Below are 24,064 nucleotides of genomic sequence, written 5' to 3'. Positions count from 1 at the left end.
ATTGGCCGAATTTCAAATTTTTGACAATTTTATAATATATATATATATATATATATATTATTATATATATATATATATATATATATATATATATATATATATATATATATATATATATATATATATATATATTATTAACACACTGGCCGATTCCCACCAAGGCAGGGTGGCCCGAAAAAGAAAAACTTTCACCATCATTCACTCCATCACTGTCTTACCAGAAGGGTGCTTTACACTACAGTTTTTAAACTGCAACATTAACACCCCTCCTTCAGAGTGCAGGCACTGTACTTCCCATCTCCAGGACTCAAGTCCGGCCTGCTGGTTTCCCTGAACCCCTTCATAAATGTTACTTTGCTCACACTCCAACAGCACGTCAAGTATTAAAAACCATTTGTCTCTATTCACTCCTGTCAAACACGCTCATGCATGCCTGCCTGCTGGAAGTCCAAGCTCCTCACACACAAAACCTCCTTTACCCCCTCCCTCCAACCTTTCCTAGGCTGACCCCTACCCCGCCTTCCTTCCACTACAGACTGATACACTCTTGAAGTCACTCTGTTTCGCTCCATTCTCTCTACATGTCCGAACCATGTATATATATATATATATATATATATATATATATATATATATATATATATATATATATATATATATATATATATATATATATATATATAACAGTTAGAGTAAGAGGTAGATGGGAAAAGAGGAAGGTGGCAACAACAAGTAAGAGGGAGGTGAAAGTGTATAAACTAAGGGAGGAGGAAGTTCGGGCGAGATATAAGCGACTATTGGCAGAAAGGTGGGATAGTGCAAAGATGAGTAATGGGGGGGTTGAAGAGGGTTGGAATAGTTTTAAAAATGCAGTATTAGAATGTGGGGCAGAAGTTTGTGGTTATAGGAGGGTGGGTGCAGGAGGAAAGAGGAGTGATTGGTGGAATGATGAAGTAAAGGGTGTGATAAAAGAGAAAAAGGTAGCTTATGAGAGGTTTTTACAAAGCAGAAGTGTTATAAGAAGAGCAGAATATATGGAGAGTAAAAGAAAGGTAAAGAGAGTGGTGAGAGAGTGCAAAAGGAGAGCAGATGATAGAGTGGGAGAGGCACTGTCAAGAAATTTTAATGAAAATAAGAAAAAATTTTGGAGTGAGTTAAACAAGTTAAGAAAGCCAAGGGAAAATATGGATTTGTCAGTTAAAAACAGAGTAGGGGAGTTAGTAGATGGGGAGATGGAGGTATTAGGTAGATGGCGAGAATATTTTGAGGAACTTTTAAATGTTAAGGAAGAAACAGAGGCAGTAATTTCATGCACTGGTCAGGGAGGTATACCATCTTTTAGGAGTGAAGAAGAGCAGAATGTAAGTGTGGGGGAGGTACGTGAGGCATTACGTAAAATGAAAGGGGGTAAAGCAGCTGGTACTGATGGGATCATGACAGAAATGTTAAAAGCAGGGGGGGATATAGTGTTGGAGTGGTTGGTACTTTTGTTCAATAAATGTATGAAAGAGGGGAAGGTACCTAGGGATTGGCGGAGAGCATGTATAGTCCCTTTATATAAAGGGAAAGGGGACAAAAGAGACTGTAAAAATTATAGAGGAATAAGCTTACTGAGTATACCAGGAAAAGTGTACGGTAGGGTTATAATTGAAAGAATTAGAGGTAAGACAGAATGTAGGATTGCGGATGAGCAAGGAGGTTTCAGAGTGGGTAGGGGATGTGTAGATCAAGTGTTTACATTGAAGCATATATGTGAACAGTATTTAGATAAAGGTAGGGAAGTTTTTATTGCATTTATGGATTTAGAAAAGGCATATGATAGAGTGGATAGAGGAGCAATGTGGCAGATGTTGCAAGTATATGGAATAGGTGGTAAGTTATTAAATGCTGTAAAGAGTTTTTATGAAGATAGTGAGGCTCAGGTTAGGGTGTGTAGAAGAGAGGGAGACTATTTCCCGGTAAAAGTAGGTCTTAGACAGGGATGTGTAATGTCACCATGGTTGTTTAATATATTTATAGATGGGGTTGTTAAGGAAGTAAATGCTAGGGTGTTTGGGAGAGGGGTGGGATTAAATTATGGGGAATCAAATTCAAAATGGGAATTGACACAGTTACTTTTTGCTGATGATACTGTGCTTATGGGAGATTCTAAAGAAAAATTGCAAAGGTTAGTGGATGAGTTTGGGAATGTGTGTAAAGGTAGAAAGTTGAAAGTGAACATAGAAAAGAGTAAGGTGATGAGGGTGTCAAATGATTTAGATAAAGAAAAATTGGATATCAAATTGGGGAGGAGGAGTATGGAAGAAGTGAATGTTTTCAGATACTTGGGAGTTGACGTGTCGGCGGATGGATTTATGAAGGATGAGGTTAATCATAGAATTGATGAGGGAAAAAAGGTGAGTGGTGCGTTGAGGTATATGTGGAGTCAAAAAACGTTATCTATGGAGGCAAAGAAGGGAATGTATGAAAGTATAGTAGTACCAACACTCTTATATGGGTGTGAAGCTTGGGTGGTAAATGCAGCAGCGAGGAGACGGTTGGAGGCAGTGGAGATGTCCTGTTTAAGGGCAATGTGTGGTGTAAATATTATGCAGAAAATTCGGAGTGTGGAAATTAGGAGAAGGTGTGGAGTTAATAAAAGTATTAGTCAGAGGGCAGAAGAGGGGTTGTTGAGGTGGTTTGGTCATTTAGAGAGAATGGATCAAAGTAGAATGACATGGAAAGCATATAAATCTATAGGGGAAGGAAGGCGGGGTAGGGGTCGTCCTCGAAAGGGTTGGAGAGAGGGGGTAAAGGAGGTTTTGTGGGTAAGGGGCTTGGACTTCCAGCAAGCGTGCGTGAGCGTGTTAGATAGGAGTGAATGGAGACGAATGGTACTTGGGACCTGACGATCTGTTGGAGTGTGAGCAGGGTAATATTTAGTGAAGGGATTCAGGGAAACCGGTTATTTTCATATAGTCGGACTTGAGTCCTGGAAATGGGAAGTACAATGCCTGCACTTTAAAGGAGGGGTTTGGGATATTGGCAGTTTGGAGGGATATGTTGTGTATCTTTATATGTGTATGCTTCTAGACTGTTGTATTCTGAGCACCTCTGCAAAAACAGTGATAATGTGCGAGTGTGGTGAAAGTGTTGAATGATGATGAAAGTATTTTCTTTTTGGGGATTTTCTTTCTTTTTTGGGTCACCCTGCCTCGGTGGGAGACGGCCGACTTGTTGAAAAAAAAAAAAAAAAAAAAAAATATATACACATATACATATACATGTACATATATATATAACAAGTCAGCCATCTCCCACCGAGGCAGGGTGACCCAAAAAGAAAGAAAATACTTTCATCATTCAACACTTTCACCTCACTCATACATAATCACTGTTTTTGCAGGGGTGCTCAGAATACAACAGTTTAGAAGCATATATGTATAAAGATATACAACATATCCCTCCAAACTGCCAATATCCCAAACCCCTCCTTTAAAGTGCAGGCATTGTACTTCCCATTTCCAGGACTCAAGTCCGGCTATATAAAAATAACCGGTTTCCATGAATCCCTTCACTAAATATTACCCTGCACACACTCCAACAGCTCGTCAGGTCCCAAATACCATTCGTGTCCATTCACTCCTATCTGACACACTCGTGCACGCTTGCTGGAAGTCCAAGCCCCTCGCCCACAAAACCTCTTTTACTCCTTCTCTCCAACCTTTTCGAGGACAACCCCTACCCCGCCTTCCTTCCCCAACAGATTTATATGCTCTCCATGTCATTCTACTTTGATCCATTCTCTCTAAATGACCAAACCACCTCAACAACCCGTCTTCAGCCCTCTGACTAATACTTTTATCAACTCCACACCTTCTCCTAATTTCCACACTCCAAATTTTCTGCATAATATTTACACGACACATTGCCCTTAGACAGGACATCTCCACTGCCTCCAACCGCCTCCTCACTGCAGCATTTACAATCCAAGCTTTACACCCATATAAGAGTGTTGGTACTACTATACTTTCATACATTCCCTTCTTTGCCTCCATAGATAATGTTTTTTGTCTCCACATATACCTCAACGCACCACTTGCATTTTTTTCTTCATCAGTTCCATGATTAACCTCATCCCTCATAAATCCATCTGCTGCCACATCAACTCCCAAATATCTGAAAACATTCACTTCTTCCATACTCCTCCTCCCCAATTTGATATCCAATTTTTCTTTATCTAAATCATTTGATACCCTCATCACCTTACTCTTTTCTATGATCACTTTCAACTTTCTACCTTTACACACATTCTCAAACTCATCCACTAACCTTTGCAATTTTTCTTTAGAATCTCTCATAAGCACAGTATCATCAGCAAAAAGTAACTGTGTCAATTCCCATTTTGTATTTAATTCCCCATAATTTAATCCCACCGCTCTCCCGAACACCCTAGCATTTACTTCTTTTACAACTCCATCTATAAATATATTAAACAACCATGATGACATTACACATCCCTGTCTAAGTCCTACTTTTACCAGGAAATAGTCTCCCTCTCTTCTACACACCCTAACCTGAGCCTCACTATCCTCATAAAAACTCTTTACAGCATTTAGTAACTTACCACCTATTCCATATACTTGCAACATCCGACTTACGACCTGCTCGACATATGACCAAGCTGTGTTGAAGCTTAATCCTTATGTAGCTTTAAAAACTGAAACATATGGTGCCTGGCATCAAGGTATGCCAGGTGGAGGCACCTAACATACTTTAATATAAAAAGTAATACCCTACTCTGTTGGGTACTTCAGTAAGACAAAAAGTTATGCTGGCCTAACAATTTGTAATGGAACATCTCAGTTTCCCTGCAGCTACTGGCTGTCATAAGTGCCTTCTAGGCTTGTGTGGTGGATGGATTTGTGTCCGTGGTCTCCCTGTGCTGTATGGTCTTGAGGGCCGAGTTTGTCTGACATTTTTGTCTACTGACGAATTAATATCGGCACAAGTATGTTGCAGACATGAAAGAATTGCACAGATCATTGGATAACATAAGGCAGGCCATCAAAGGAAGGAAACAGAAGAAGTCATTGACGTGTGAGAGTTCAGCGAAGACCTGGTTGCACTGGTTCCTTGAGGACAGTGTTGATGACATGCCCACACAAAAGCATGTCCAAGGAAGCCTAGAAAAATATCCTCACTATTCTTAACTGTAATAAGGTACCTAGAATTGTACTGAGAATTGCTTTGTGATGATTTCCCTTAATCTTTCATGCAGTGTGGTGTAAAGATATTTGTTTAAGACAGTGCTCCTTGCAACAACTCAAAATCTGTTGTTCACTGGCTCTGTGACTATGAGGTGCCCTTCTTTGATGACAGGTCAGGAAGTTCCCAGACCTGAACCCCATTGAGAATCTGTGATAAAGTGAGATCTACTAGAGAAAGGATATCAGCCCACTCCCATGGCTGGAGGCCTCCATCTACAAGATGTGGGGGAATTTACCCTATGAAACCCTGAAAAAATGTATTAATCACTTCTTAGATGAATTGAAGTATGTACATATGTTCTAAAGTGAAATGGATGACCTATCTTGTGGTTTGAGAGGGGAAGGGGGTGAACATACTTTAACAAAAAGTGCTGTACAGGCATAACTTGTTAATACAGCAGGCTAGGTTCCAGACCACCACCATAAAGCAAATATTGCTTTAAAGTGAATCTCATCCTTTTTTTTTTTTTTACTTGTCAGTGCATTTAAAAGCCTAAAAGCATGTTTACACTATCATATATTAAGTGTGCAATAGCACTAGGACTAAAAAACAATGCAGCAGTAAAAAATAATAAATTAAAAAATGCTAAAAACTGTCTTAAGAGCAAGGCAAGTGCCGAGCCGAAAATAATGAACATGAATACTATAACTGAAAAGCACCGTATTAGCGAAGTGCTCTAAAGTGAAGCACCTTAAAGTGAGGCATGCCTGTAGTCCTCTCTAACACCTCTGTTGTTAATCACATTTCCAGCATTCTCTCCAATACCAAATTCACAGTTTCCACCACTGTTTCCACTATAATCATAAACATTACCAATAAGGGACACCAGCAAGTCTAAATCACAGCAGGGGTATACATAATCATTTGCAATATCTGTGACCAAATATATGTGGAAGAAACTTCAAGAGACCTCCATACATGTATTTCTCAATGCCAATACACTATCAGAATGGACCACTTGAATAACACCTTGTTTCACACAAACTTCCACAACCACTTGATCAGTTACAAGAGTTCACTGTCAAAGATGACACTTCAAAATGCAGAATCCTGAAATCATCACGACTCAGTAAACGAAAATTTCAACCTTAATAATGGTTTTTACAACATAGCTGAGCCTCTTTCCAGGAAGCTTCTAGATTGATGCCCCATATAGCAACAAAATGAAGCTTTAAAGCTACTGTAGATTTCAAATTCAAATTCATATTTATTTATTTATTTATTTTGCAAGTAATACATTGAGGTTATGTATTTGCAAAGAGAGCCTCTATTATGCCTAGGCATTATGGGCTGACTTAATTTAATGGCTTACCGACTACTTAACATTAGAGAAATTTATCATAATTGTACAATAGTTCTATTTATTATAAATGAATCTAATTTATATAAACCAAAGGATATATTCATATTTTCAAAAATGTTTTTTATGAAACATGATTCAATTATATTCCTGTTGACAGTGGACAATAGGTTCAAAAGTAATTATTGAAATTATATTATGGGAATATAACATTGTGATTTGCTAAAAGTTTTAAGTTTACAGTATGAGAATGCTACAATCTGGTGTAGGGCACTACTGTTTTGGGTAGGTATTTATAATACTATGTAGTATTAGTCAATGTACGAACTTAGTCGTCTAGTCTTGAAGTTTTAAGATTTAGGTGATTGGGAGATTTATTGGTAAAGTTAGTATTTAGTCTAGGGTGATTAAGTGGCTTTTGAGAAGAGTCTTAAATTGATTTTCAGACCAGGTTTCTGGTCTGAAAATCAATTTAAGACTCTTCTGGTAATGAATTCCAAATTTTGGGGCCCTTTATGTGAATAGAGTTTTTACACAGTGTGATATGGACACAGGGTACATCAAAAAGAGATCTGTGTCTTGGTTTATGGTCGTGTGTCCTGTTAAGGTTGGTGAGGAGAAGTTTGAGTGGAGGGTTTATGTTTGTGTGTATTGTTCTATGTATGTAGTAGGCACATGAATAAGTATGGATGTTATTATGGTAAGCAGATTTAGACTTTTGAATATTGGTGGGGTATGCTGTCGGGAGTGGGAATTTGTTATCATTTTGACTGCAGCTTGAACTTGCGCCTTGCTATGCCTCCTATGTGTGTGCTTATCTGGGTTTTTCATATATGTATAACTTGAAAAAGCCCACGGAGTGGGGCAAAACATCATCAATAGAAAAACTCATATTATACCGCATTTGTGTTATTTCTGAACCTGAATAAACATTTTAAGCTTCTTTCCCCACGAGTTCTTTTTATAAAAACAAGGTTCCTGCTATTATCTGCATTTGCACAATAACAATTTCTCGCATGCCTAATCAATGTAATATTTTACTTTATTTCTTCTCAAAGATAACAGGTGTACCATCCACAAGGATAAGAAAGTTCTGCCATCAATGTTTAGCCATTTCTTAAAATTAATTTTTGTTTATAGCCACTGTATAGTTTTTATCAATAATGCAGTAGCATGATATACAATACATCTAAGTTTTGCTGCAGTTATCACTTTACTCCATAAAGTGAGAAAGTGCTACAGAAAGTGGCCCTTCAAAAGGGGTGTCCTGTTGCTAGTGAAGGGCTCTTGATCCAAGGAATAGGGACTATCCTTCTCTCTCTTGGATCAAACATGGTTACCTCCCAGTCCCCCAGTACTGTATGATCTACACAATGTGCACAAAATAAAGTGAGAATAATTGCTAGTAAGGATACTATACAAGAATAATTGTAGGACTGCCTTGAAGATATTTCTTAGGGTGACATAAAGTGACCTGTATGGAGCAGGCCAGGAGTATGGGGTGGCTGCATCATTAAAGAAACTAAATCATAAGGCATACTCTATAGCAAAGTTGAATGGTTTTATGGAGTCTTAACAGCCATTGTTGTAAAGTTAGCTCCATATATATTTAATGCTTTCACTGTGTAATCTGATTTTCTTGTAATTTTTTATCAATATATATGTCCCATTGTTTGTGTAACAGTTCCATGCTATTGAATCTGATGTATGTATGTAGCAGTAATACAAATTATTATTGATATACAGAATTATTATATTATAATTTTTATTACCATTTCAAAAGGCACCACTTTTCCATGTATTGAATTAAAATGAAATATAACTGCAGCAATTCAGGGTCATCAGTTAGCCAAACTTGAGTCCATGAGGTGGGAAGTATAGTGCCTGAACTCTGGAGGAGATCTGGGCCATTTTATTACAATATCTGCACACCTCTGATAAGACAACTGTTTAGTGAGTGGTGAATGTTTCCTCTTTGTGTTACCCTCCCTCAGTGAGAGACAGTTGGTATGTTACAAACAAGTAACTGACACAAAATACTGAATAATAATTTAAATTAAATAATTTGTATTTTCTTTGCAGTCAATATTTGATCAGCTTGATGGACGGGAACTACAGAGAGCTCGATCACGAAGTAATCCCTTTGAAACACTCGGGAAACTTTTCTTCCAAAACAGAGCTGCTCTCAAGATGGCTAACATGGATTGTGTGTTTGACTTTATGTTTACAAGGCCCAAGAATGAAGCTGGGGTAAATACATTGCAGTTTGTAATAAAATAAGTGTTCTGAATGTGCACCTCAACTTACAATGGGGTTACGTTCTGATGAACCCATTGTAAGTTGAAAATATTGTAAATCAAATATGAATATGTTATTTATTTATTTATTTATTTATTTATTTATTTATTTATTTAAAAATTTGAGCACACATACAGAGGTACAAAAAATACAGATAAGAGCAGCATGCCAAAGCCACTTATACTATGCATAGCATTACGGGCTGGCTTAAAATTAACTTAAGATGAACTAAGCAATGATGACATCAGTGATAAAACTTTAATGTAAACAGATTACTATAAAGCACAAGTGAGTATTACAAAGACAGGTCATATGGTTGTATGCATTGTTGTACATTCAGTAGAATGGAGTATTCTGTTAGGTAGTGTATTTAAAAAATAATAAAGTTAGATTGGGTTTTAGGTTTAACATTTATGTGATATAATTGTGAGAAACATTTAAGATATACAATTTATAAGGTTCAGTTATTCAGTATTTATTTGGTTTTGGGTGAGTAAGTGATCTTTGAGAAGAGACTTGAATTTATAAACAGGTAGTGTTTCTTTTATATTTACAGGTAATGAGTTCCAGATTTTAGGGCCTTTTATGTGCATTGAGTTTTTGCATAGTGTGAGATGGACACGAGGAACATCAAAGAGTGATCTGTGCCTTGTGTTATGGTCATGTGTTCTGTTGAGGTTGGCAAGGAGATGTTTGAGGGGAGGGTTAATATCAGAGTTAAGTGTTCTATGTATGTAATAGGTGCAGTAATAAGTATGGATGTTTTGTATGGTGAGTAGGTTTAGTGTATTGAATATTGGTGGAGTGTGCTGCCTATAGTGAGAATTTGTTATCATTCTAACTGCAGCCTTTTGTTGGGTAATTAGTGGTCTGAGATGGTTACTTGTTGTTGAGCCCCATGCACAAATTCCATAGGTGAGATAGGGGTAAATAAGAGAGTGATATAGGGCCAGGAGGGCTGACTGTGGAGCATAGTACCGTATCTTCGATAGTATGCCTACAGTCTTGGAAATTTTCTTAGAAATTTGTTGTATATGTGTATGAAATTTGAGTCTATTATCAAGGTGGATTCCTAAGAATTTTCCCTCTGTTAGCTTTGTGATACGTGATCCGTTTATCATTATGTTAAGAGGGACATCTGTAGCTCTGTTACCAAACTGAATGAAGTAGGTTTTGTCAATGTTTAGTGTAATGATAAATAAACAAGTAAATAAATACAGTAGACCGTTATATTACACATTTATTTGCCACACTTTGGTTATTACACTATTGAAAAACTGTGGCTTAATTTTATTCAACACTTCGTAAAATTAGCTTAACACTTCCATTTGCGGGCAAGGAAAAAAATCCCCAGCTCAGGCTTCCGCCTGGCTGTGGGTCAAACCAGTGTGTCAGCAGGGAAGATCTATTGCCATCCACTGCCACCCCCGACACCAACATCCCAGCCTTTGTGCAAAAGCATCTAGTACAATTCTCTCTTAGGAGCTAGCTGTGTTGTGAACTGAGTTTTGATCTTTTAATTGCCATATCTTGTATCTGCCAGGCAATCATGGCACCCAGTAGGCATACGAGTGTTGTTGAAAGTAGCAAGAAAAGGTATAAGCGTTTAAGTTTTGGAGTTATGAAGAAAAGATAGATATTAGACGAGAGAGCCAATGACCTTAACGAAGCATTAGTTTGTACAATTAAAAAGAATGAGGTAAATATACAAGTTTGTGTATTGAATAACCCAGGATGTCATCTCACTGACTTACTGACTGACTAACTTACTTGACTGACTGACTGACTTGACTTGACTTACTTGTCTGACTGACTTATTTATTTGACTGACATGGCTAACTTATTTGACTGACATGGCTGACTTATTTGACTGACTGAGTGATTTAGTGACTTCACTTTACTGACGTACTGACTTAAAGTTAGACTTTTTCACTGAAGAGGACCCTGACAAATCTAGAAGCAGTGCTCTGAAACAGTGTCTAGAGCAACTGATGGCTTACCATCAGCTGTATGATGTACTGCAGGGTAAAATAACCCAAAAATCCATTACAGAATTTATGCACACACTAGTGCATGCACGCACACACACACGCATGCACATGCACATGCACACGCACATGCACACGCACATGCACACGCACATGCACACGCACACACACACACACACACGCACACACACGCGCACACACGCACACACACACGCACACACACACGCGCACACACGCACACACACACACACACACACACACAGAGGAAGACAGTAATGAGCCAAGGTATGTGGCAAGGTATCAGAGTGGTGCCTGTGATAAGTGGGGTTCCACAGGGGTCAGTCCTAGGACTGGTGCTGTTTGTGGTATTTGTGAATGACATGATGGAAGGAATAGACTCAGAAGCATCCCTGTTTGCAGATGATGTGAAGTTGATGAGAAGAATTCAGTTGGATGAGGACCAGGCAGAACTACAAAGGGATCTGGACAGGCTGCAGGCCTGGTCCAGCAAATGGCTCCTAGAGTTCAACCCCACCAAGTGCAAAGTCATGAAGATTGGGGAAGGGCAAAGAAGACTGCAGACAGAGTACAATCTAGGGGGCTAGAGACTACAAACCTCACTTAAGGAAAAGGATCTTGAGGTGAGTATAACACCAGGCACATCTCCTGAGGCACACATCAATCAAATAACTGCTGCAGCATACAGGGGCCTAGCAAACCTAAGAACAGCATTCCGACATCTCAATAAAGAATTGTTCAAGACCCTGTACACCGTGTATGTTAGGCCTGTATTGGAGTATGCAGCACCAGTTTGGAATCTACACCTAGTCAAGCACGTAAGGAAGCTAGAGAAAGTGCAAAAGTTTGCAGGAAGACTGGTCCCGGAGCCAAGAGGCGTGTCCTATGAGGAGAGGTTAAGGGAAATCGACCTGACGACACTGGAGGACAGGAGAGATAGGGGGATATGATAACGTCATATAAAATACTGAGAGGAATCGACAAGGTGGACAGAGACAGGATGTTCCAGAGATGGGACATAGCAACAAGGGGTCACAGTTGGAAGTTAAAGACTCAGATGAATCACAGTGATGGTAGGAAGTATTTCTTACGTCACAGAGTTATCAGGAAGTGGAATAGTCTGCGAAGAGATGTAGTAGAGGCAGGATCCATACATAGCTTTAAGAAGAGGTATGATAAAACTCATGGAACAGGAAGAGCGCTCACACGTACAAACACACACACAGATAGATCTGGACATGCTACAGACCTAGTCTAACAAATAGCTCCTGGAATTTAATCTCACAAATTGAGAAATTATGAAGCCTGGGGAAGGACAAAGAAGATTGCAGACGGAGTACAGGCTCAGGGGGCAGAGGCTGCAAACCTCATTCAAGGAGAAGGACTATAGGGTGAGTATCATACTAAGCACATCCCCTGAGGCACACATCAACAAACTATCTGCTTCATCAGATGCATGTCTTGCAAATCTAAGGATAGCTTTTCAACATCTTAAGTAATTAGTTGCTTACTACACTCTTACACCATGTACATCAGGCCTATATTGGAGTACACAGCATCAGTATGGAATCCACACCTGGTCAAATATATCAAGAAATTGGAGAAAGTGCAGAGGTTTTTCAGCAAACTAGTCCCACAACTGAGGGGTATGTCCTATGAGGAAAGGTTAAGGGAACTCAACCTGATGACACTAGTTGACAGGAGGACTGGGGATGATATGATAACAATGTACAAAATACTGAGAGGAATTCACAAGGTGAACAGGGATAGCACATTTCAGAAATGGGAAATAGGAACAAGAGAGCATAGCTTGAAGTTGACAGGAAATTTAACAATCTGGAGAGTGAAGTGGTAGAGGCTCTTGAAGCCTGGAAAGAGTGGACCTAGTAGTGACCAGCGAAGAGGCGGGGCCAGGAGTTGTAACTCAACCCCTGCAGCCACATATAGGTGGGTACAGGCACAAAAAAAAGGGAGGATATGCTCCGAGTCCATTCTAGGTACCTAGTACGTAATAATAATAATTAATATAATAAGTACTCCATTTGAAAAAAAAATACCTGGACTGTATATATTTTTGGGGGGTAAAATAAAGCAGGAAATATGAATTTGTTTTCTGATTATGGCATTTAATTGAATCCTTTATAAGACTGCCAAAGTAAAATTCACTTAAACTATTTCAAATTCAAAATTTTATTTCTTTGCCAAGTTTATAATGTGTAACTAACATGTTATAAGGAGTCTATTTCCATGCATAGTTTACAATGTTTAATTACAATATTGATTTGCAAGTGCAAAGAAAGCCACTATCATGCCGAGGCATTATGGGCAGACTAAACCTAATAGTATACTTACAGACTATACTTAATACAGGTCGGCCATCACTAATCCGGCAATCAGTTATCTGGTTCCATCAGTAATCTGGCACTAATTTCAGCTAGCATAATTTCAAATTTCATCATTATACTGACTCAGAAATTCTGCAGATGGCTGTAAATCCACAGCAGAAAGCCAGTGGAGAAAGTGATGAAAATGAGGAAGATGTAGCAGAAAGAGTCTATTGATAGGTTAATAAAGTGTATTCTAACTTAACCAATTTGTAATCTGGCAAACTCACTAATCCGGCATACTACAGGTCCCAGTGATGCCGGATTAGTGATGGCCGACCTGTATATATGTCTTAGTTGGTTCAAATTGATCAGTGATTTTTTTATATATCAACAGAGGCAGTTGGAGTACGTATTATATTTTAGCACATGGCAAACTTAATATCAGCTAAGAATGTATCCTCAGTTAACAGATTAGTTCTCTAGAATGTATCCTCAGTTAACAATTTCTCTAAAATGTATCCTTAGTTAACAATCTCTTTAGAATGCATCCTGACTTAATGAGTGATTTCTCAGCAATGCACCCTGGTTGTTAAATGGGGCCACACCATTTTCCTAATTTACAATAACACATGAGAGTAAAAAGTATAGCTACAATATATGGACATCTTTTTAAACACTTTTCATGGTATGGCTAGGATTCAAACCTATAGCTAGCCAAATTTAAAATTAACAAACCAGTGCTAGTTTTAGGACTGGCTTAGCTTGGGCTTGAATTTTGCCCACTGCACAAGTTGTGTACAATTGTACACAAATAACCCATAGACAGGAGAAAGAAACTTATGATGACATTTTGGTCCATCTTGGACCATTAATAAGTTAAAGTATTGTGCCTTTTTATTCTTTGTGTACAACTGTTATTACAATTTCCTGAGTCTATTTAAACACTCTGTTCTCTGACTTTTTTTTTTTTCTTTAATTATTTCTAGGAAACTCTAATTGGTCCAGAAGATTTACTGTATTTTGCTGATGTGTGTGCAGCCCCTGGAGGGTTCTCAGAGTATGTATTATGGCGCCGGAAAACAGATTCTGGTGGTTTCTGTGATGCAAAGGGCTTTGGTTTTACCCTTAGAGAGAATGACTTTAAACTTCATGACTTCTTTGCTGCACCAGCAGAGTTTTTTGAACCTCATTATGGTAAGTTTTTTATGAAGTGTGTTACATGCATTAATATTTCTACATTTGTATTGTTACATTTTATTCTGTATAGTGATTTCATAGCTACAGTATAACCAATTTTCTTGCTGTTATGTACTGTATTCTAACTTTTTTATTTAACCATAGAAAGATATATGCACAGTGGTACCTTGACTTACGAGTTTAATTCATTCCGTGATTGAGCTCGTAACTCAATTTGCTTGTATATCAAATCAATTCTCCTCTTTGAAATTAATTGAAATGCCATTAATACGTTCCAGCCCCCCAAAAGCCACCCCAATTTCTTGGTTTCAGGCTTTTAAATAAGAAAAATGTATTTATAAATAAGAAATATTGTATACTCCAACCACCACTTTCACTACTACACCTACCACCATCTCTACTACACCCACCACCATCTCTACTACACCCACCACCATCTCTACTACACCCACCACCATCTCTACTACACCCACCACCATCTCTACTACACCCACCACCATCTCTACTACACCCACCACCATCTCTACTACACCCACCACCATCTCTACTACACCCACCACCCTCACTACTCCACCCACCACCATCTCTACTACACCCACCACCATCTCTACTACACCCACCACCATCTCTACTACACCCACCACCATCTCTACTACACCCACCACCATCTCTACTACACCCACCACCATCTCTACTACACCCACCACCATCTCTACTACACCCACCACCATCTCTACTCCACCTACCACCTTCACTATTCCACCCACCACTATCAGTACTCCACCCACCACCTTCACTACTACACCCACCACCCTCACTACTCCACCCACTACCATCTCTACTACACCTACTACCCTCACTACACCCAATACCTTATCTACTCCACCCACCATTATGACTACTCCATCCACCACCATCACTACTCCACCTACCATTATCAGTACTCCACCCACCATTATCAGTACTCCACCCACCATTATCAGTACTCCACCCACCATTATCAGTACTCCACCCACCACCATCACTACTCCACCCACCACCATCACTACTACACCCACCACTATCAGTACTCCACCCACCACCATCACTATTCCACCCACCACTATTACTACTCCACCCACCACTATTACTACTCCACCCACCACTATTACTACTCCACCCACCACTATTACTACTCCACCCACCACTATTACTACTCCACCCACCACTATTACTATGCCACCCACCACTATTACTACTCTACCCACCACCATCACTACTCCACCCACCACTATTACTACTCCACCCACCACTATTACTACTCCACCCACCACTATTACTACTCTACCCACCACCATCACTACTCCACCCACCACTATTACTACTCCACCCACCACTATTACTACTCTACCCACCACCATCACTACTCCACCCACCACTTACTACTCCACCCACCACTATTACTACTCCACCCACCACTATTACTACTCCACCCACCACTATTACTACTCCACCCACCATTATGACTACTCCACCACCATCACTACTCCACCCACCACCATGATGACTCCACCCACCACTATCACTACTCCATTTGCCACCATCACTACTCCACCCACCATTATCAGTACTCCACCCACCATTATCAGTACTCCACCCACCACTATTACTACTCCACCCACCACTATTACTACTCTACCCACCACCATCACTACTCCACCCACCAATATTACTACTCTACCCACCACCATCACTACTCCACCCACCACTATTACTACTCCACCCACCACTATTACTACTCCACCCACCACTATTACTACTCCACCCACCACCATCACTACTCAACCCACCACCATCACTACTCCACCCACCACTATTACTACTCCACCCACCACCATCACTACTCCACCCACCACTATTACTACTCCACCCACCACTATTACTACTCTACCCACCACCATCACTACTCCACCCACCACTGTTACTACTACACCCACCACTATTACTACTCCACCCACCACCATCACTACTCCACCCACCGCTATTACTACTCCACCCACCACTATTACTACTCTACCCACCACTATTACTACTCTACCCACCACCATCACTACTCCACTCACCACTATTACTACTCCACCCACCACTATTACTGCTCCACCCACCACTATTACTACTCTACCCACCACCATCACTACTCCACCCACCACTATTACTACTCCACCCACCACTATTACTACTCTACCCACCACCATCACTACTCCACCCACCACTATTACTACTATACCCACCACCATCACTACTCCACCCACCACTATCACTACTCCACCCACCTTAATGTTTCTGGAAAAATTCTGAGTGATGAAATGGAAGTTACCTCTTCCCCAGAATTATACGAGAACCAAACAAGGGACGAAGTGCCTCACTACAGTCTGGGATCAGTGTGGGAGTATTATTCTTCCAGTTATGTCTTGGAAGAGCATGTGGGATGGGACGAAGCACCTGACATTCCTCTTGGCAAAGAGTTGGATTTGACTTCAGATACACTGTCAACTAATGGCGGAGTATGTGAAGCTCGCTCGTAACTCGGAATTTGGCTTGCAGCTCAAAGCAAAAAAAAACCGAGTGATGGCTCATTACTCGGAAAACTCATAAGTTGGGGCAATCGTAAGTCAAGGTACCACTGTACTTTGAATTGAACACTATGTTGGATATTGCTCACTCTCAAGAATGTATTCTGCACACTAAGTGAAGGCTTACTCAGAAAGGATTTGGTTCATTGGCAGTATTGTGGGTGGGGATCCAGAATACAGTAGGGCCCCACTTATACGGCGGGTTAGGTTCCAGGCTGTCGCCGGAAAGCAGACATCGCCGGAAGGCAGAACTCCATTTTTTTCCATTTATAAATGCATATAAATGCCAGACAACAAGTTTACACTAAACTATATTAAGTTAGTAATAGAACTAGGCATTAAAAACACTCAAAGTAAAATACAGTCACAGTAAATTCATTACTTATCTTAAAGTATTTGTAATCTTAATGTAGGGAGAGAGGTGAGTAGTACTTATTTGTAGGAAGTCAGGTGCAGGTAGTCCTGGTGTAGGTAGCCCTGGCTCCCCGTCTCATACTTAATATACGATATTTAAAACATCCCAGAGAGGTAAAATGCACATACAGTACACTCATTATTTACCTTAAAATATGTGTAGTCTTAATATAGAAAGAGAGGTGAGTAGTATTTATTTGTATAAAGTCAGCATAGGTAGCCGGTAGGTGTAGCCGGGAGGTAGCCCGCCTGGGCTACACCTACCAGCTACCTACACTGTGGCCCAGAGCCATATTATTAACATTGACATGCCTTGTTCACTGAATTTAATCATTTCTAACAACTACCTTCAGATGCCATCATAAACGAAGGTAGAAGTAATGAATAATTCATGCCGAAAATTGTAAACAAAAGCGGAGTGGGGGAGTGGCTGGGCCAAACGCAGATTCATACACGTTTTCTCTGATGGCTGAACAGAGAAAACGTAATGTTGTCCCTCCACCCGGCTCCACAAGTATTATTATCAGAGCATATAAAATATGCAATAAATGTCAGACAACAAGTTTACACTAACTTATATTAAGTTAGCAATAGAAATAGGCATTAAAAGCACAATAAAAGGTAAGATACACACAGAGTACACTTATTACTTACCTTAAAATATTAATGTTAATGTGTGAGAATAGCACACCATCATCCTCTAACTTGGCACTTAAAGCAAGAGGCTTACGACTTCTCTTTTTATCACAGCTAACCTTAGACGCCATCGTCAATGAGAGCCAACTAGTTAACGAAAGAGTAAATGAGAGAGAGAACGAGATACAGAGTTGAGACAATGTAAGAACACAAACTGAACAGGTAGTGGACGATCACTTGGTCAGGCGAAATAAATGTGTATTAATATGTGTCTACTTTTAGTTCATTCACGTCCATTTGTAAGAGTTTGTAAAACATTTACCTCAATATTTTTTTTTTCAATAATACAGTGGACCCCCGCTTAACGATAACCTCCCAATGCGACCAATTATGTAAGTGTATTTATGTAAGTGCGTTTGTACGTGTATGTTTGGGGGTCTGAAATGGACTAATCTACTTCACAATATTCCTTATGGGAACAAATTCGGTCAGTACTGGCACCTGAACATACTTCTGGAATGAAAAAATATCGTTAACCGGGGGTCCACTGTACTCTTACATTGTGTACAAGTTGTACAAGTTAGTTCAGAATAAACAAACAGCAACACATTTTTAGAGTGAATGAAGATAATAATAATAATATTATTATTATTATTAATGTTAATAATAATAATATTATTATTATTATTATTATTAATAATAATAATAATAATATTAATGTTAATAATAATAATTATTATTATTATTATTATTATTTATTATAAGCACTAAACCCACAAGGGTCGTGAATTGCTATACATAGAGTAAAGGCATACGAAAAGAATATTTTTCTACAGTTACCCCCCAGTGTTTGACTAGAGAAAACGTAATTCTTCCGACACTACCTACACAGCTGCTTTGTAAACAAATCTCATATTTACATCAGTTTTTACTCTGTGAGTGTATGTATCATGTTTATATGCTATGTAATGGGTTTCATATATAATTTTGAGAAAAACAGAGGGATTAATGAAAATGCCTATATTGATGTAAAATAAGACATTTAGTGTGCCCAAGAGTGATTATTACGTAGTATTGGCATCATGAGTAGAGACTTAGCGTTTAATGTGTACCTGCACACCAGCACAGTGTGTAAGTATATTTAGGTACAGGTACACATAAATATAATTATCAGAATACATATAAAATATGCAGTAACTTTAAAACACTTGAAATTTTGGAAAGTTTCCTGACATAATAGATGTTGTCACGGAAAATGTAAACAAACCGGGTGGGGGGCGCCGTATTTGAAAGACCGCTTGCCGTATAGCAAATTTTGGTCATAATTTGACATTGCCGTATTAGCGGAACGCCGTAAGGTGAAACGCCGTAAAGCGGGGCCTTACTGTACTTCATGCTAAAAGCAGATGCTCTTTAATTTGCTTTGGTAGTAAAAGGCAGTTTTTCATGTTTACCTGGAGTTTACCTGGAGAGAGTTCCGGGGGTCAACGCCCCTGCAGCCCGGTCTGTGACCAGGCCTCCTGGTGGATCAGAGCCTGATCCAAGAAAGTGATATTCCGTTGATACTCCATTTAATTGTAACACAAGAGTTGATAGAAAGTTGGTAGACAGCATTTAGCACAGGAGGTAGTATCTTCCCATCATATGAGTAAATGAAAGTTTTTTTTTTTTTTTTTTGTGCACTGACTAAGGTTTTCGTCTTTTCTTTTTGTCTCATGAACATGTAAGAAGAAGGGTAAATCTTGCAATCTTTTACTTACATTCAGTACATGCCTGTTTGCTTTCCTGCATTTTTTCATGGTTTGTATTCCTGTAATATCTCCGAGACCAGCGTTGAGGCGGCAATGATCCACAAACCATCGATATGTATTAACATAGGATTGTTAAATCTCTTGTCTAGCTAGATAGTAAATGGTACCTTGTGCTAAATTAAAAGACAGCTTTGGTCATCCTTGAAGAACAACATCTGTATATTTCTACATTATTTAAGAAGCCCATAAATGCCAAGAATTCTAGTAGCCTTCTTACTCCTTGGCTTTGTGACACAGCTATTACTGAAAAAAGAGATGGTATAGCTTTTATTTGTCTGATTAGTTGGTAACCAGATCCTGTGTTTACACACACTACTCAGTCATACAAGGATAGTACTGTATTTGTATGTTTGATACAACTATAGTACAGTATGTACTTTGTACCCAGCCCATCATATCCTGTACTTTGTACTCAGTCTATTACATGCTGCACTTCATACTTAACTGATCACATCATTGTCTCTTTACTCATCGTGATCTTGCAACACTTAACAAGTTCAGTGGCACCAGTCTTGTTGCTAAATTTGGTTGCTTCTTATTTTCATTGAAAATTGCGTATTGCATAACAATGATATAGTGGTTCTTGCCAGCCTTTCCTTCACATTTTTTGGTCAGTGCATTTCTTGTAGTACATTCAAGGTAACCGTAAGGTAATGAATTACTTCTTTATCGTAGGAACTACGTTCCATCTAGAGCTCCTTAACCCTTTGAGGGTCTGTCCTGTAGATCTACAGCTTTGAAGCCAGGGTCCGAACCATAAATCTATGCCATGAGCTCAGCTCGCTCAGATAAAATGCAAGCAGTAAATTTGGACCTAGATATGAGAGACATCTATGTGTTAAGTGTGCACCACATAAAACAAATCCTGCAACAAGCAGTGCATAATGAGAGAAAAAAACTGCGACCATAATTTTGGATTAAAACAGCGACATTGTGGTGTTTTTTGTATGTTTCTAACCGTTGTATTCACAATTTCTTGGTCTTCTTTGATAGAATGGAAGATATGTTACAGAAATAGAGATGATTTTGATTGGTTTTAGTACTGAAAATGGCTTGAAACTGAGCTCAAAGTAGTGGGAATGTTAAATTTTTGCCAATGTTCAAGAGTAAACAAATGTCATCACAAGTGTAATACGCATCTGTTGGTGGGTCTAATATACGTTCATAAATGTGCTGATATTATTTATACAATTATTACAACATTGCATAACAGTAAATCTATTTTTTGGTGTGAATGAAAATAATGTGAATAAAAAATCAAAATGGAATTCATTTGTAAAGCCTGAAAACATAACTAATAAACAGAGGAAATGTTAGTTTAGTGCCAGGAATGCCTGCTTTGTTCATTCAGGACCCTATTTTGAAATTGGAATATTTTGAACTTTGTGTTAAATTGGCCAAATTACCAATTTCCGATCACTTTATTGGGTAGTTGAAACAGTTGACTGGGCGATTTCTTGTGCTCAATCGATAAAATAAAAGTAATACTAGCGAAATAGCTAAGAATTTGGTCGACTGGAATGATGTAATTGGCCTAAAATGGGAGTTAAAGTTAGCAAAATTGCTGATGCACCAAAATTCACGAGAGCATAATTTTGTCAGTTTTCCATCAAATTTTGTACTTTTTGCTTTATTACCTTCAGAAAAAGATTCTCTACCATTTCATAAGAAACAATAACAAAAAATTTTTTTTGAAAATTCTTGGACCCTGGCTGTCACACTGAAATTTTGCCTCTGGACCCTCAAGGGGTTAATATAGTAGCTCTTAGCTTTTCCTACATTATCCCTAGAATTAAATTTTTCCTCATTCAATTTTCACCAGGTATAAATGGGCAAGAGGGTGATGGAGATGTGTTTAAGCCAAGCAACATTACAAACTTTGTTAAGTTTGTACGAACGACGACTAAAGGAAAAGGTGTTCACTTCATGATGGCAGATGGAGGGTTTAGTGTTGAGGGCCAAGAGAACATACAAGAAATATTATCAAAACAGTTGTATCTTTGTCAGTGCATAGTTGCATTAGGAATAGTGAGAACAGGTATGTTGGTCTTGCTGTATCAACTTTAATGAATTCATTTACATTAAATGCTGAAAATAAGTTATTTAAAAAAGGCATGAAATTTGAGATGTGATGAACAAAACTTGAATTGTTTCTGTCAAGTGCATTCTCACTTTATGAACTGAAAGCTGTATAGTCCTTGTGGCTTAGCGCTTCTTTTTTATTATAATAATAATATGAACTGAAAAACATTGTGATGATGATTTCTACAAGGAGTATTGCACGAGTCATGTAGTTGTATTGTCACCACACCAATATGAATCAAAATGCATTACATAGTTAAAAGTATGTTTTATAAAATATCCTTCTATATGCATTACAAGGTTCATTGCAAAAAAAATAAGAAACCTTGTTTTACCATATATTTCAACATTTCAGTGAGGTTGTAAGTGGATTGTAACATACTGGAAATTTTAGATTTTAATGCCATTTGCAGCATTTATTGGTAGTGCATTAATATACTAAGTACCTTGAGCTACTGTAATAGCTTTTTATGAAATTTGATGCTAAATATTCCACAAAGATGTCTTCACATACTGTAGGTATAATTAAAATATTTGATGATTTATTATTTATAGTTATTTCTTATACACATGTATACTTGCTTATATCAAAGTCTGATTTCAGATGGCCATTTTGTGTGCAAACTTTTTGATGTGTTCACAACATTTAGTGTTGGCCTAGTGTACCTGATGTATCGCTGTTTTAAATATGTTTGTCTCCATAAGCCCAACACAAGCAGACCTGCAAATTCAGAAAGGTAAGCTTTCTAACTTGGTTAAAGACATGAATAAATCTCTTTCTGTGGGTACTAAAAACCGGTGAATAAAAAAATAAAAAAAAAACACTTTTAACCCCTCCCTCTAACCTTTCCTATGATGACACTAACCCTCCTTCCCTAAAACTCAGATTCATACTCCCACCTAGTCATCCTATTTTTCTCTATCCCCTTTAAATATTCAGACCAGCTCAACAGCATCTCCTCAGCCCTTTGAATAATACTTTTAGTGACTCCGTACCTCCTCCTAATCTCCAAACTCTGAATTCTCTGCATAATATTCACAACACATATTGCCTTCAAACAAGACATCTCTGCCACCTCTACCCTTCTCCTTGCTGCAATATTCAAGTCTTGCTTCATGCCCATATTACATTGTTGGTACCACTGTACTCTGGTGCATTCCCTTTTTTGCCTCTAGAGATAATGGTCTTTGTCTTTTCAGATGCTTCAGTGCATTACTCATCTTTTACCCCTCAACAGTCCCATGGTTCACCTCATCTCTCATAGAACTATCTGTCAACAAGTCTACTCCCAAATATCTGAACACATTTACTTCCTCTTTCATGACCTACATTTTTCTGTGACCCTTATGACCTTGTTCCAACCTTGGAAAGAGCAAGGTCATGAGGGTAACAAAAAAAATTTAGTTAATGAAAGATTAGATATCAGATTGGATGGAGTGTGGAGAAAGTGAACGTGTTCAGATGTTTGGGAGTGAACTTGTCAGCAGATGGGTTTATGAAAGATGAGCTGAGCCACAGAATTGATGAGGGAGGGGGGTGAAGGTGAGTGGGGCACTGAGGTATCTGGGGAGATGAAGAATGTTATCCATGGAAGTAAAAATAAAAATATATAAGAGTGTAGTGGTACCAACACTCTTATATAGGTATGGAGCATGGGTTGCGAATGTTGTAGCAAGGAGGAGGTTGGAGGCAGTGGAGATGTTGTGTCTGAGGACAAAGTGTGGTGTGAATATTATGCAGAGAATGCGTAGTTTGGAGATTAGGAGGTGCGGGGCTACTAAAATTATTATCCAGGTTGGGAGGAGGAGGCAAAGGAGGCTTTGCATGCAATGGGCTTAGACATCCAGCAAGTGTATGTGAGCATGTTAAATAGGAGTGAGTAAAGGCAGATGGTTTTTATGAGCTGATGTGCTGTTGGAGTGTGAGCAAGGTAACATTTATGAAGGGAATTAGAAAACTGGTTAGCCAGACTTGATTTCTGGAGGTGGGAAGTACAGCACTTGCACTCTGAAGGAGGGGTGGGGATGTTTGCAGTTTTGGACTGTAGTATCAGCACCCCTCTGGCGAAACAAGTGATGAGAGTGAGTGACGGTGAAAATGTTTCTTCTTTTATGGGTCACCGTACCATGG

General features: G+C 38.8%; 1 protein-coding gene across 3 annotated transcripts in view; it reads left to right on the top strand.

The window, feature by feature from the left end:
- Nucleotides 1-24,064, top strand: part of Cmtr1 (Cap methyltransferase 1) — a 140,425-nt gene that overhangs the window by 85,318 nt on the left and 31,043 nt on the right. For 2 of the 3 annotated variants that reach the window (XM_053786175.2, XM_053786173.2), the window contains 4 exons: nt 8,633-8,800; nt 14,168-14,375; nt 21,674-21,889; nt 22,538-22,670. In XM_053786175.2, coding sequence (XP_053642150.1) covers nt 8,633-8,800; nt 14,168-14,375; nt 21,674-21,889; nt 22,538-22,670 — 725 coding nt within the window. The remainder of the gene's footprint in view (nt 1-8,632; nt 8,801-14,167; nt 14,376-21,673; nt 21,890-22,537; nt 22,671-24,064) is intronic. The other variant, XM_053786174.2, reaches the window with a different exon arrangement.

Source organism: Cherax quadricarinatus, chromosome 50 (assembly GCF_038502225.1).
Source record: "Cherax quadricarinatus isolate ZL_2023a chromosome 50, ASM3850222v1, whole genome shotgun sequence".
Classification (NCBI taxonomy): domain Eukaryota; kingdom Metazoa; phylum Arthropoda; class Malacostraca; order Decapoda; family Parastacidae; genus Cherax; species Cherax quadricarinatus.
Note: the sequence above shows the minus strand (reverse complement) of the source record. Positions and strands in the feature narration are given on the sequence as shown.